This window comes from Rhinolophus sinicus, chromosome 4, assembly GCF_057876585.1.
Source record: "Rhinolophus sinicus isolate RSI-liver-muscle chromosome 4, RSI-T2T, whole genome shotgun sequence".
Taxonomy (NCBI): domain Eukaryota; kingdom Metazoa; phylum Chordata; class Mammalia; order Chiroptera; family Rhinolophidae; genus Rhinolophus; species Rhinolophus sinicus.
In genome coordinates, this window is record NC_142504.1 from 84316018 (window position 1) to 84330107 (window position 14090).

General features: G+C 38.3%; 1 protein-coding gene across 4 annotated transcripts in view; it reads right to left on the reverse strand.

Moving 5' to 3' along the window:
- Positions 1 to 8152, reverse strand: part of DSC2 (desmocollin 2) — a 30012-nt gene extending 21860 nt beyond the window's left edge. For 2 of the 4 annotated variants that reach the window (XM_088797944.1, XM_088797946.1), the window contains exons 1-2: positions 7644 to 7853; positions 422 to 506 (exon numbers count right to left, since the gene is read on the reverse strand). In XM_088797944.1, the coding sequence (XP_088654070.1) occupies positions 422 to 506; positions 7644 to 7712 (154 nt within the window). In that variant the 5' untranslated portion in view covers positions 7713 to 7853. Of the gene's footprint in view, positions 1 to 421; positions 507 to 7643 lie in introns of all 4 variants that reach the window. The other 2 variants (XM_088797945.1, XM_088797943.1) reach the window with 2 other exon arrangements.
- Between the last annotated feature and the right edge of the window lie 5938 nt (positions 8153 to 14090).

Below are 14090 nucleotides of genomic sequence, written 5' to 3' on the forward strand. Positions count from 1 at the left end.
GTCTAAGCAGTTATGCAAAAAAATTAATTGCTGAAAAAACAACACATGAATGTCAATGTTAATCAGATGCCAAAATGTTTTAGGATAAAAATCTGAAAGCAATATCATTAAATTCAAGAAATAGTTTCAATACTATTTCTCAATTTCATAAAAGCATGTTATAACATAAACCATATCCTTCAACTAGCGTAAATGTTAATACTTTTATTACTCAAACTAAAATTTTATCTACTTCATATAATCATGTTTTTCAATAAATAACAATATTCCTTTCATTGGAATGACACCATATGCATTACAAATGATATTGTACTACATGAGTTCTAACTCTTAGTTCCAATACAATTATCCTTCTAAAAGTTACACTAATTTTACAAGATCATACTAAGTTAGAACTTTACATATTTTGGCAGTTTCTTACCTCTACCAACAAATTTCTCAGCATCTAGTTTGGAGGGAACATGTAGTGTCACTTTTTTGCAAGCATCACAGGAAAACACTAAGATCTAAAAAATCAAATCAATATTATGCATAAAAAAGATCCTTTTAATGTATATATAGTTTATATAAATTATAAATTTGTATAATTATAAATCAGTTTTTATAATTAAAACAATAACATAAAAAACATACACTGGAGTAAGAAATCGGAAAAAATTATGTTGAGGGGAAAAATAAAATAATAAACTAAGAGTCATGGCTCACTCGTTCACAAAGCATGTAAATTCAAAGAATTCCGTACCCTCTTGGGCTTTGTTTCCTGTTCTGTAAAATAAAGTTAATAATAATTTCACTAACTTAGTGAGTATATTGAGGAAACAATGACAACCTACATAAGAGTGCTGAAAACTATTAGGAAGGCAGCACAGGTATGTACATCGGAAAGAGAAACAAAACCAAATGAATGAGCCAGCAAAGTATTTCAATTAATTGTCAATTGTCTAAATGAACTATGGTACACAATCAATAATATCCTAAATAAAATCTCAGTGTTTTTAAAGAGTAGCATTAACTAACTCATTGTCGTGGAGTGATCTGGAGAGGATTTACGTACGACCTCACAGGAACAAGCACATAACTTTGAAATACAAACTTATTGTGAAAGTGTATCTTCTCATAAATGAGAATTAAGGCCATTTTAGAAAATGTTTCACTTAAATTTTTTAAATGAGTTAGTGGTTTATGGTGAACCAATTCCAATGCAATATATATTTGAACACACTGAAATTTAATTCCGTTCTTTCTGAAACTTTACAATGGTTGCTTCTGAGATTCACAATATTTTTCTATAGTTTGATCTAATGCAAGATAAATTAAACTAGAATTTTCACTGTTGCTTGTAAAATCTATAAACATAAATTAAAATCAGCAAAATTTGGATAAAAATTTTTACTTCCAATACACATTAAAGAACCTTTAATTATCCAATTTAAATTACACATGAAGGATCAGGTAAAGCACAGATTATATTTCCCTTAGAAATTAGGGATGGATACAATAAAGAGAGTGTATTTGAACCGGATTAAAAGACGAGAGGAATGGTCACTGGTTGCATAATTGAGAGAGAATAGGAGTAGAGTCAGATGACTGAGGATTCCAGCTCAAGGTGACTGAAGGCATACATTCACTTATTCATTCCACCAACATTTATGGGTTGTTTACCAGAAGCTAGGCAGGTTCAAAGGCTACAGCAGTGAAAAAACAAAGCCCTTGGTCTCACAGTGATGACATTATAACAAGAGAAAAAAAACTAATCCACAAATGCACAAAGGTCACATAATACCAAGAGATAAATGTTCTGAGAAAAATAAAGCAGGAGAGATAGCGACAAAAGGAAGACCAGAAGCTTGAATGAAATGAGGAAGCAAACCAGTTCATTAATGGGAAGAGTCTTCCAGGTGAAGCAAAACCAGAAAAAGAGCCCTGGAAAGAGATTTCACCTGGCGTCTTGGAGGAACAAAAATGAGGTCTAGAAGTAGAGTACAGTGAGGGAAGAGTGATAGGAAATGACATGAAAGAGAGAGACAATCAGGGGCATATCACACAGGGTCTAAAAGGCCAAGCAAGGAGTACAGATTTTATTCTGAGTGCAAAGATAAGCAACAGCAGGATTAGAAGCTGCACGGTGGCATAATCTAGAGAGCACATACACGGAATTATTCTAGTGGTTATGTGACAATAGACTATAGACAATAAGAGTGGAAACAAGGAGACCAATTTGGAAGGTACAAGAGGAATCTTAGAGAGGATGATGACTTGGACGAAGGCAAAAATGGTGAGAAATGGCTGAATTAAGACAATACTTTGGATAACGGTGTCGTGGACATCCACTCATTTATGCATTCAACAAACATTTATTGAATCTTGACTATGTATCGGACATATAGCAGTAAACATGATCGCCACAAAACACTCCATTTAAGAGTAAGGTATATTTGTAATTTCAGTAAAATAGGATAAATGCTATGATAAGGAAGTACAGGGTACTATGAGAGAGTGGGGGGAACTAGCTTCATATAAGAGCCAGGTGATGGCACCTGAAGAGTGACTACACGTTAGCCATGTCAAGAAGAAGCAGAACTGATATGTCCCAAACACAGGAATAGCATATGCGAAGGCCCAGAGATGACACAGACCTGAACATGAAATGTGGAATAACTGATGCTTGTAGCACAAGAGGGACACAAGTTTAAAATGGATTCAGAGAAGGGGATGTGAGACAAACTGTGAAAAGAATTAACAAAGTATATGGATCTTATATCCTCAAGCGAATAAGAAACTAAAGATTTGTTTTAAGCAGATAAATTACATAAGCAGCTTTCGATTTGAATAAGGTATGTCTGATCAGTGTGAAGAATGGATGGGGGAACAATTTTCATTTCCAATAATGGCAGCTAGGTCACTTGGACAAACCCCCATACTAAAACTGAAAATGATGGATACATTTTTTTTAATCATCCTAAAACATTTAACAAGGAATTGCAAAGCAAGAACTAAGGATACAGCTTGGCCATAGAGTGGTAAACCGAAACAACTTCTAATCTGAAAAGATTTGACTCTGGTTTTTTGGACTCCATAGAGAGTGAAATCAAAGTACCAGCTGGCCTGAGATAGCAGACAAGAGCGTCTCACATTAACCTGGGACCCAAATGCAAAACCTTCATTGTAAGGGTGAGCTGGTAGTAAACTGGCCATTGGATGGATTCGTGATCCACATTCATACCACTAGTTTGGTCTAGGAACCTCAAGCCATTAATTAGCTTAAGGGAAGTCTGGTATGTGATCACCACCACAGATGCTGTAAGATATTTGACCAAATTCAATAACCATTCTTAGATTACAAATTTTTAAAAAGTCACCCCTCCAATAGGAATTAGTAAGTACTTCCTCAATACGATTTTTGTATTATATTATAATCACACCAATAGGAAAGCACTAGTGATAACCCCACAAAACTCAGAAGCAATACAGGCTTTCCAAGATCATTATTTATAGTTAACATTGCATTAACGTATGTCACGCAAGAGGAAGATATCAAGTGGCATATGAAATAGAAAGGAAAAGGCAAAAACAAACAAACAAACAAACAAAAAACCTCTATTTGCATTTGGTATGACTATTTGCCTGGAAAACCCAAGCAAATCAACTGATAAATTACTATAAAACAGTAATAGGGTCTCAGTAAAGGAGCAGCAATAACTATTAAAATACAAAAGTAATTAGTCTTCATGTATATAAATAAAACCAGTTAAATAATACAATGGAAGAGAAGAAATCATTGCAAAAACAATAAAAAGTTAGAATGCCAAGGAGTAAACTTAACAAGAAACATGGAAAGCCTATTTGAGAAAAATCTGAAGACGTTCTAAAGAACACAAAAATAGACTTGAAAAAAAGAAAAATACATTATTATTTTGGAGAAAAAAATCAACAACACAAATGTATCAATTTGCATTAAGTTAAATGATAAATTTTATGATCCAATAAAAATCCCAGCAATATTTTTTTCTGGAACTAGACAAGCTAATTTAAAAGGTCATAAGGAAAAACAAATAATTAAGAATAGACAGGAAAATTATGAAAGAAAAGTAATGGAAAGATATTAGCTCTAGCATGTATTAAAAGATCCTATGAAGTCTCAATAATTAAAACAATGAAATATTAACATGAAAAACAAAAATATTCGATGCACACAAATTGGAAAGGAAGAAATAAAAGTTTCTATCTGCATTTGATATAACTATAGATAGTCCATAAATGTAACTTTATTACACTCACCAACAATCTATGAGATTTTCTGTTTCTTCACATTGCCAACATAGTATATTGTTAAACTTTGGATGTTTCCCAAATAACAAATGACATTTCAGTGCAGTTTTAAATTAATCTTTTCTTATTTTGAATGAGGCTGACATTTTTATGAGCCATTTTTATTACTTTATGGGAATTTTTCATGCCCATGTTCATATTAGACTTCTTGATTTACCAAGAGCTCTTTATATATTAGATTAGCCTTTTAAAATGTGATCTGCAAATAGTTTTTCCAACTTCATCAGTTACCTTTGACTTTGGTTATGATTTTTTGTTTGATTTGATCTGGTTTTCTGCCATGGACAAGTGTTTGTATGTGATTTAAAATAATTGATTTTATCAATTTTAATAAGTGGCTTTTGAAATCTGAGTTATAAATTGACCTTCTTGACCCCAAATAGAAATTCACCATGCTTTCACCTACTATCTGTATGGTATCGTGTGTAATTATTTAAATCTTTCATCTGTTTGGAGTTTTCTGTGGTGTGCTGCATGAGGCATGGATTCAACTTTACCTTTTGCCAAATGACTGCTTAGATCAAGTACTGCAGTCTCATACATAGTATAGTATAATATAGTATACGTGTGTGTGCCAAAAAAAGTATACACATTTTAAGAAAGGAAAAAACTGTATTAAAATTGTAACGTTTAATATGTACCAATAACAAAAGATGAATACAAGTCATGTGCATATATTTTTTGGGCACCCCTGGTATATATATCCTCAATGATGTGATATGTCATCTATAATAAAATAGCTTTCTATCTAGTCACACGCAAACTTTATGGAGGGGAAAGGGAGCTGGAAATGTCTACCAAAATTATAGAGTCATTTACACTTTTATGTGCCAATCCCATTTCTGGTAATTTGTTCTATTGATACACCTGCCCATATATGAAATAACATATATATAAGTTAATTCATTGTGACATCATTTGTAATAGCAAAAAGTAATAGCAGAGGTAATGGATAAAAGTAAAGATATCCATGAGATAATTCTGAATGTAGATTTAATGGGACTTAAAGATGAATTTAGGGGAGGGAAACAGGGAGGAAGGAAAAACAGCTTCCAGATTTTTTACTTGAGGAACAAGGTGTATTGTAGTGGCATTTATTGAAATATAGGACACTAGAAGAAAAGCAACATTGTTTGGAAAGATAACAAATGCTGTGTCACACATCATAGTTAAGTAGAGGCTTACAAAGGCCTATTGTTCAACGAAGATATCAGAACTAGCAAAATAAATTTAACATATGTAGGCACCTGTATGGTATTTTAGGGATGACCTAGAATAGGGAGTCTGATTCTGAGTGATCAGGAATGTAAAAAAAAGGGGCAGAGGTCGAGGGTGAATTTCAGGAATACAGGTGCAATCTGCAAGGTGGAATTTTTTAAGGAATGATTCGGATTTAACAATGAAGATGCCTGATGATCTTAGAGGGAAGCTGCATTAGGTGCTTAAACAGAAGCCAGAGTCCAAGTGGTGAAGACAGCCGTGTGTGTGGGGTGAGGCAATTTTAGGAAGTGGGGAGAAGCTGATTTGTGGAAATGGTGAAGGATAACTTGGGTGTACCAGGAACAGGAAACGTAAAGGTCGTCCCCAAAAGTCATTCTTATTTAATACTATCTTCTACCTAAATAGTCTTTTCACATCTATCACGCTTGAGGCTCACAACCACAACAACCGCCTGAGGCTGGCGGAGATTCTGTGCCCAAGATCATGGGAACAACTTGAGGGCCTCACATTATGCCTTCCAGCTTGAATGTAACAGAATGAGGGGTTCAGCCCAAGCCCCTGCTCTTTTTCTCTCCACCCCACTTCTGGTCAATTACGCTTTGAAGCCAAGGAAGGCCCCATCATGGGGATTATTCAATTTATTTATTCACTGACGTCAGCTTTCTTCTAAAAAGGATCTAGGATGACACCCCAGAAAGTTGTGTAAGGATGTACCAAGCAATACTATTTATTGCCCTGTGCCTCATCACCTCTATTCCTTCAAAGAACAATGACCAATGGTGTAAAAAGAGGTGGCAACTTTATTAGGAATCTAACCAAAATTCACTCCTTTGTCATCAACTACACATATTGTGACCGTTATTTATTCCATTCTTGATTTCCTCAACCGTAAAATGTTAAGGCACCTAGCCTCTTCCATGTTATTAATGTGCGCCCGCGGATTTAAGGGTTTGAAGTCCACGGGGTTCTTTGGAAAAGGCATTCTAATAATAACAATAACTACAATTCCATTACTTAAAATTTTACGGAATTCGGTGTAAAATGAGAGCGGTAAAGAAGGGGAAATTACCCGACTATTTCAGCCCCCAGTTCCACCACTCTCCAAAGGAATCTTCCCGCTGTCTGTCGGCAGGATTCGTTCCCTCGTCCTTCAGGTTTGACTGGAGCCCCAACGCCTGAGGCTCAACGCGAATGGACTCCAGCGACCTGAACACGCTCTAGCTCCGTGTCTATTTAACTTTTCCCCTTCCAGGAAGTCCAGTCTGGGAAACCTCTGATCCCAAGGGCTGCTCCCTCACACTGGATTCCTGGGCTTCCCGGACCCCCAATGAGATCCCAGTCTTTTCTGCCAGGCACCGGGGTTGTCCGTAACCAAATAAGGCCACCCCTCCCACTCCCAGCTCAGGGTGGGAAGGGTTTTCGCTATTTTGTTTTTTAAGGTGGGAGGGAAGCGGGAAGGCAGGGGACAGAAGAATCCAGATGCCTCCGGGAAGCAGAGATCTGGCTGATCATTTTCTCCAAAATTAAGGGGAAGGTATCCTCACATGTTGACAAAAAATATGGAAAGTATACAAAAGGTCACCTAGGGCCCGCCCATCTACGGTGTGTAGGAACAGAGGATCGAGGCCACCGCCACACACACCAATCCCCCCTAAAGGCGCGCAGTCCTCTTCCCTAGGACCTAGCTTTCCGTGGCGTCCGCCCAGAGGCTCCCCCTTTCCGTGGCCTGCACCCGCACCTTTTGGGGGAAGAGCGAGAGGCGCCCAGAAGCAGCGCGCGCCGCTTCGTGCTCGTACCCAAAGGCCACGCTTTCGGATGGGCGTTTGCAGCTCGTAACTCCGTTGCTACCTGCCTGCGCTGATCATATCTACCGGAGACACCTTCTCCTCCCCTTAGGGATCACGCTCAGGTCGCCATCCCCATTCTGTGTGCCCTCCCCCACCCCAAACAACTCCATTTTTTAGCCAGCCCAAGGCCAATTAACACCCGCTTTGCCCGCCACCCCCACCTACCCCTGCTTCCAAAGTGTCCCCCTTTCTCCCCAATCCATCGGAGCCCCCTCCCGAGAGCCGGTGGCCCGGGAAGCCACTCACCGTGAGGGTCAGCAGGAGCTGCCGACAGAGGGCTCCGCTCCGGAAACGTGTGACTGGGATTGCCGCCATGGGAGTACTCGGGGCAGGTCGCCGGCCGAGGCACCGGAGGCCGGGGTGGGAGGGTTTGGCCGGGCGAAGGGCCGGGGCCAGGGTGCTGGCTGGGCTGGCGGCGCAGCAGGAGTGCGAGGCCGAGGAGGTGGAGCGCAGAAAGAGACGCTTTTCTTCTAGGTTTCTCTGAAGCGTCAAGGGGCTTTTCCTTTGGCCGAGGGTGGGGCTCCAGGAGCGTCGGAAAGACACCGATCGGCCCCTCCTTAGTATTTTCTTAAGTCTTCATTTCTTTAAGAACGCAACAGGTGGGAACTCCCTCTCGCCGCCACCCTTTCACCTGTGCTAGGTGTTTCTCACCAGCCGACGCCACCTATATGCCACATCTTCCCACCGCCCCGGTGTCCGCCTGGAGGATTAACAGCTGGCCCTGCCCAGCAGAAACCCTGACTATACAAAGACTCACTTCCCCAGCGTCCGGACCGCGGGAAAGGGCGCGGGTCCGAGCGCGCTCCCGGCCCAGACTCCGCCCCGAGCACTGCCCTGTTTGGTCAGCAGCTGGCCCTACCCTGGAATCAGCCACAGACCCTCAAAGACCGCCCGCGAGCTGGAGAAGTCTGCTTTTATGTCACAGCTCCCTAAGGCTCACCTGTGAGAAGGTTGACTCCAGGGAGAATATTTTACAAGCTCTTTGCTGGAATAAATTTACTGCAGACATCCAAGTACAGTTCAAACAGAGTTTTCATCTGTAGCACACCATTCTTTGAGGTCTTTTTTTTAAAGAAATTTTGCGGCCAATATAACAATGATACAAGGAAATTACCGTAAGTTAAAGACAATTAGACATTATATATAATTATATCATTATATATGTATAATTATAATTTTATTTATATATACAGAGGGTGCCAAAAAATGTACACACATTTTAAGAAAGGAAAACTGTATTAAAAGTGTAATACTCAATATATATCGATAACAAAAGATGAATACAAGTCATACATTTGACGTCTACAATTACAAGAGGTGCTCAAAGTGGTTACCATCAGCGTCCAGACACTTCTGATTACAGTGAACTACTGCTTGAGCAACATTGACCAAAGTGTCCACTTGTATACGTTTTTTTGGCACCCCTGGTATATGAATCCAGACTACAAGAAAACAACAAAATCAAGGGCGAGTTACTATGGAAAATGTATTGCTTGAACTACTAGATGTTGGCTAGTGTGGGCTATTGATTTTCTCTAAGATCATCTCTTGCCACATTTAAAGCCCACCACTGGCTTTCTTATAACTCATCTCCTAAATTGAATTCCTGGACATCTAGTGAAGATTTCTCTCTTCTTTTACTACCACCAAAACCAGAGTTTGTGGTGAGGAAAAAACAAAGAGAGAGAGAGAGAAAGAGAGAGAGAGAGAGAGAGAGAATATTTGTGTTTTAATTTGAAATGTACTTAAACCAGGTGAATTACTGCAGCACTTAACCTGGAAGATTAAAACATAAAAGCAGGATGCTTTCAGCTTTTCAGAAACTAATGACAGGGCATTCTGACTCATCCTTCTGCACTTCTTTTCAATTACTGGCTTAAATCTGGAAACTCTGACCACAAAGGAGAAACTTGTCTGTTCCATTTCGTTTGGTCTGTCTCCTCAAGAAGGTTTGGAGAAACCTGTTTGCAAAGCCAACCATGACACACCATTTCAGTTCTTGAAAACATGTAATACCATAATACACAGAATCAAAATTACAATCATATTGAGCATATACTTAAATTCATAAGTAATGTCAAACATTACATGCCTTACATTCTACGTATTAATCCCATGCTAATACATGGGACTAGCGAATGCCACATAATGAGCTGTTCTGTTTTCTTCACATACATAAAATTTATCATTGAAGCTTTGCTAATAAAATAAGCGTGGGTCATCAGCCTGAGACTATAGTTGACAACCTTCTGTTTCCATATTTTTTTAACCCTCATGTTTTTCCAGCAATGATTTCATAAACATGCCTCATCCTACTAATGATGACATCATGATAAAATATAGAGAAGCAAGCTATTTTTTTCAGGTTCTATAAATTTACTCAGGCTATCATCCATTTTTGACAATAGGACAGTTCTAACCTCTTGCCTACCCTTAACCTCTAATGCCTTAAGGGTTGCTCATGTTTTCCTCATTTCAAAAAAGGGTGGAAGAACAATTACAAAAGAGTTTATCTTAAATATTTATTTTCACACTAGGTAATTGATTGAGTCTATTAAAATGGTGTTGTTGTTTGTTTTTTTTGTTTCATCATGAAACTTTTTTAAACAAAGGAATGAAATATAATCTACTCACTCCAAACAAGTGGCCCAATTTATTGATAGTGTTTACATTAGACTACATGATCACTAAAATGAATTTCTCTACAATACAATTTTGAAACAATAGGTACAAATTTAAAGAGACAATGAAATATGGGTAGAGGATTTTTCTTTTTAAAGAACGACTTCTGCCTGTGAAGATTATTCTGATGACTTGAACTGCTTTTTTATTGTGCTCTAGAAAAGGGTGAACTGGAACAAAAGTCAAGAGTAACTTTCCTTATGTCTTAGGCTGCTTAAGTAACCTTTCGGGCTTCAGCATTCCCATTTGTTAAGCAATACTGGACACCATCTATGGTCACTTCCATATCTAAAACTAGTTCGACTTCTTGTGACTTATTATTTTGGTTGGAAATGGGTATTCATTTTCGGTAGAAAGTCAGAACCAGAGTTGTCCTTGAAGAAATGAACAAACAAAGCCCCGCATCACAATTTTCCAATTTCAGACACCGGAAACTAAAGATATGAATGGCAACTAAAATTCCCACTTATTCAGTGATGTGTACATAGAGACCTCTCTCCCTGAGCGCCATGATTCTTGCCAATCCTCCCACTACTGGTGAGGAGGGTCTACATAGACATGTGATCTTTAGGGCAAATCCACCTTGGCAACCCCAAAGCAAAGGAAAAACAGACCTAAGGTAAAATACACAAGGACACTGTGCAGTTACTTTATAGGTGAGAGTAGAGAGGAAAACATCTGACACCACAATAAAATGAGCACAATTATTTACCTCTCAGTTGCTGCAAGATTAAATGATCTGATACATGAAAGACAGGCAGAATAAAGCATGGCATATTCTAAGTGCTCCCTAAGTGTCCGTTAGTATGTGTAACTAACCCTCTCCCATCCATTGCCTCTAACAACCCATTCATATGCCCCACCCCACGTCATCCCTACGACAGCTCCCTAGGTCCTGATCTTCCAGCACTTCTCTTCAGGCCCTGTTTAAGGCTGAACTCCAGTGTTAATTCACTTACCATTCCCAAATTCTTCAACGCCTTTCCCCTCAACACGACCCCCAGACCTTGTCTGACACAAATGGATAAATTATGCAACGCTAAGATGAGATGCTACAGTCTGTGCTAGTTGTGCACTTTCTGAAAACTTGGGCCAATTTTTTAAAAAGAATCTTTTTATAATGGGAGAAGAGGTTTTTAATTGTTGCCTCATCTAATAAATAAAATATCTGTTTTTTAATGCTGTCCGGATTTCTTTGAAGTTCTCTGTTCAAAGTTTGCCTCAATAAAACATAGTATACTGATCAGAAACAATTTAATTACTTTTCAAAGTATATTTTTGAAATACATAAGGGATAGAATGTGAAACAAACCATAAATCAATACTTATTATAGTACTTTCTAATTGATAGACCCATTATAAAAACAAGCCATGAATGAATTCTTAGACAGTTGTGTGGAACAGAACTAGAGATGGTTCACAATGTCTGGTCTGCTTTTAATAGATGCCGTTAACATATGTCCCCCAGGAGTACTGTGAATGAATACATCCTTAAAACTACAAAATTTTCAGTTGTTTGCTTTACTAATTAACTAATTTGACAAGTATTTAATGAGCACCTACTATGTCCCAGGCATTGTTCTCAGCATTGGGAACACTTTGCTGAACAAGATAGACAGGGTACTGACTCAAGGGAAGCATCTATGGAAGTAAAAAAAGAAAACTGGGTAGGACAAATACTCTCCACCTGAGATTTATATCATGCCGACTCCTTTCTAAATGAAAAGAGAAGATTAATCTCAAGTTAAGTACAATTTAAATATAAACAGAATTCTGTAATAATGAAAAACTAGCAATACAAAAATCACTTGTTAATATCTGTACAAGAATTATGAAATGTTACCTTATTCTTAAACGGACTTAGAAGCAAACTCACTGTTTTATGAGATAATCTATTCTGGAACACATTTGCTCTGATAACCACAATAAAATAAGCACGATTATGGAACAATAGAGAATGCCCTCTTTGACAGTAGTGTCTCCTGTTTTCTTCCCTTGCTGGCTGTGTCCAGGCATTCTCACTAGCTGGCTCCTTTGCCCTATCTGACTTCTAAATATTGCCAAACACAAACACATCTGTATTTTTTCAGACCTTTGCACTCAGGAGACTTCTTCTATCATAGGTGATTTGTACATGCTCTTTCTTTTTCCTAGAACTTTCTTCCATCCCTCTGGCCTGGTTAAATTTCCCCCATCCTATAAATATGAGGTATGACAATTACGTTTGTGAACTCATCCTAAAAAAAGCGTTACATACCTGATTGCTGAATATCACTATGGTCACCTTGAAAGAACTCCCCTCAGGAAGCTATGCACTGATGCCAGCACCTAGTCCACCCTTCAAAGCGATTTTGGAACTCGTTCTGGAATGGCCATCAGAGATGTCACTGTATTACCCTTGATGTCCTCAAAATGTCATAAAAATGTCTTCCTTTCAATATTTCCTTTACCTTGAAGTAAACAAAGAAGTCCTCGGGGGCCAGATCAGGTGAGTAGGGAGGGTGTTCTAATACAGTTATTTGTTTAATGTCTAAAAACTACCTCACAGACAGTGCCATGTAAGCTGGTGCATTGTCATGATGCAAGAGCCATGAATTGGTGAAAAGTTCAGGTTGTCTAACTTTTTCACGCAGCCTTTTCAGCACTTCCAAATAGTAAACTTGGTTAACTGTTTGTCCAATTGGTACAAATTCATAATGAATAATCCCTCTGATATCAAAAAAGGTTAGCAACATGACTGCAACAAGTTCACAAAATTAATTATCAGATTCATATCAACTTTTCTCTCCTACCAGGTCAAATCCTTTCTGATAAGGTCAAACTTGGTAAGATAGATATGGATACACAGGAACGAGCCTAGGGAGCAGCCATTTGATGGGGGTCAGAGGGGCTTCATATCTGCAACGGTTGCGATAATAAATTTAATCACACCTTCCCCCACCACAACGGATGAAGATGAGCACAATGGAAGAGTTCACTATAGGCCGAAGCAAGTTACACCCTGGTTAGAGAATACAAAACCCCAGCTAAACAGAAAATCAGCACAGCTGTCTACTCTAGACTCTGCCCCCGGCAACTCCTCTGCCAGTGTGTCTCTTCTTAAATAAACTTTCTAACTTCTCTTCCTTTGTGCCTCGGGAATACTTTCACAACTGGCAAGCGGCCACAACAAAACTGTCCTTATTAAAGAGCTGCGTCTTCTTTAGAACACTGTCACAATTACAAAGTTGAATTTGTGTGAGTAATTATTTGATTAATACTTGTTTCTCACCAAAGACTGCACATTTTCATGACTGGAGTGACCTGTCCTTTTTGGTCCACTCTTGCATCCCCAGCACTCAATCATATATTCTGTGACATAGTAGACACCTAATAACTATTTGTTGGATGAGAAAACAAATGAATAAATCAATTAATGACTCCTGAGCACTTTTGGGGCAAGTAATTCTTTGCTTTTCTTTTTCTATTTTTAATGTTATTTTTAACGACTATTAAAATGATGTTTTGGCAGGAGTTTCTAACCTGATCTCAAACACGATGGACACATATTAGTATACTTGTTAAAATGTGAGATGGGCCTACCAAGAATTTCTAGTGTGGTTTTTGCTCAAGAGCAGACAAATAGGCTAATGGATTTTAACTTAGAATCCAGAGAGAGACCAATGTACAAATGAGAAAAATATCTGATTAAATTGGTGGCAGCACACACCACTGAGAAAAGAAGAAATTATTTAGTGGTGGCATTGGGAAAACTGACTCATTAGAGAAAAAGAAAACTGGTCCCCTGCTTCACACCACATACAAGTGGCCTCCAGGTGGGTTAAACTTTCCTATGATGACAGAGACTTAAAGTTAATGGAAGACAATATAGAAAAACATCTATATGTCCCAGGGGGTGAAAGATTTTTGAAATAAAACTCAAAAAGCATTTACCATATAGGAACAGAAATGATACATTTGGCTACATTAAAATTCAGGCTTTCTATTCAATAAAGGACACCATGAATAAAG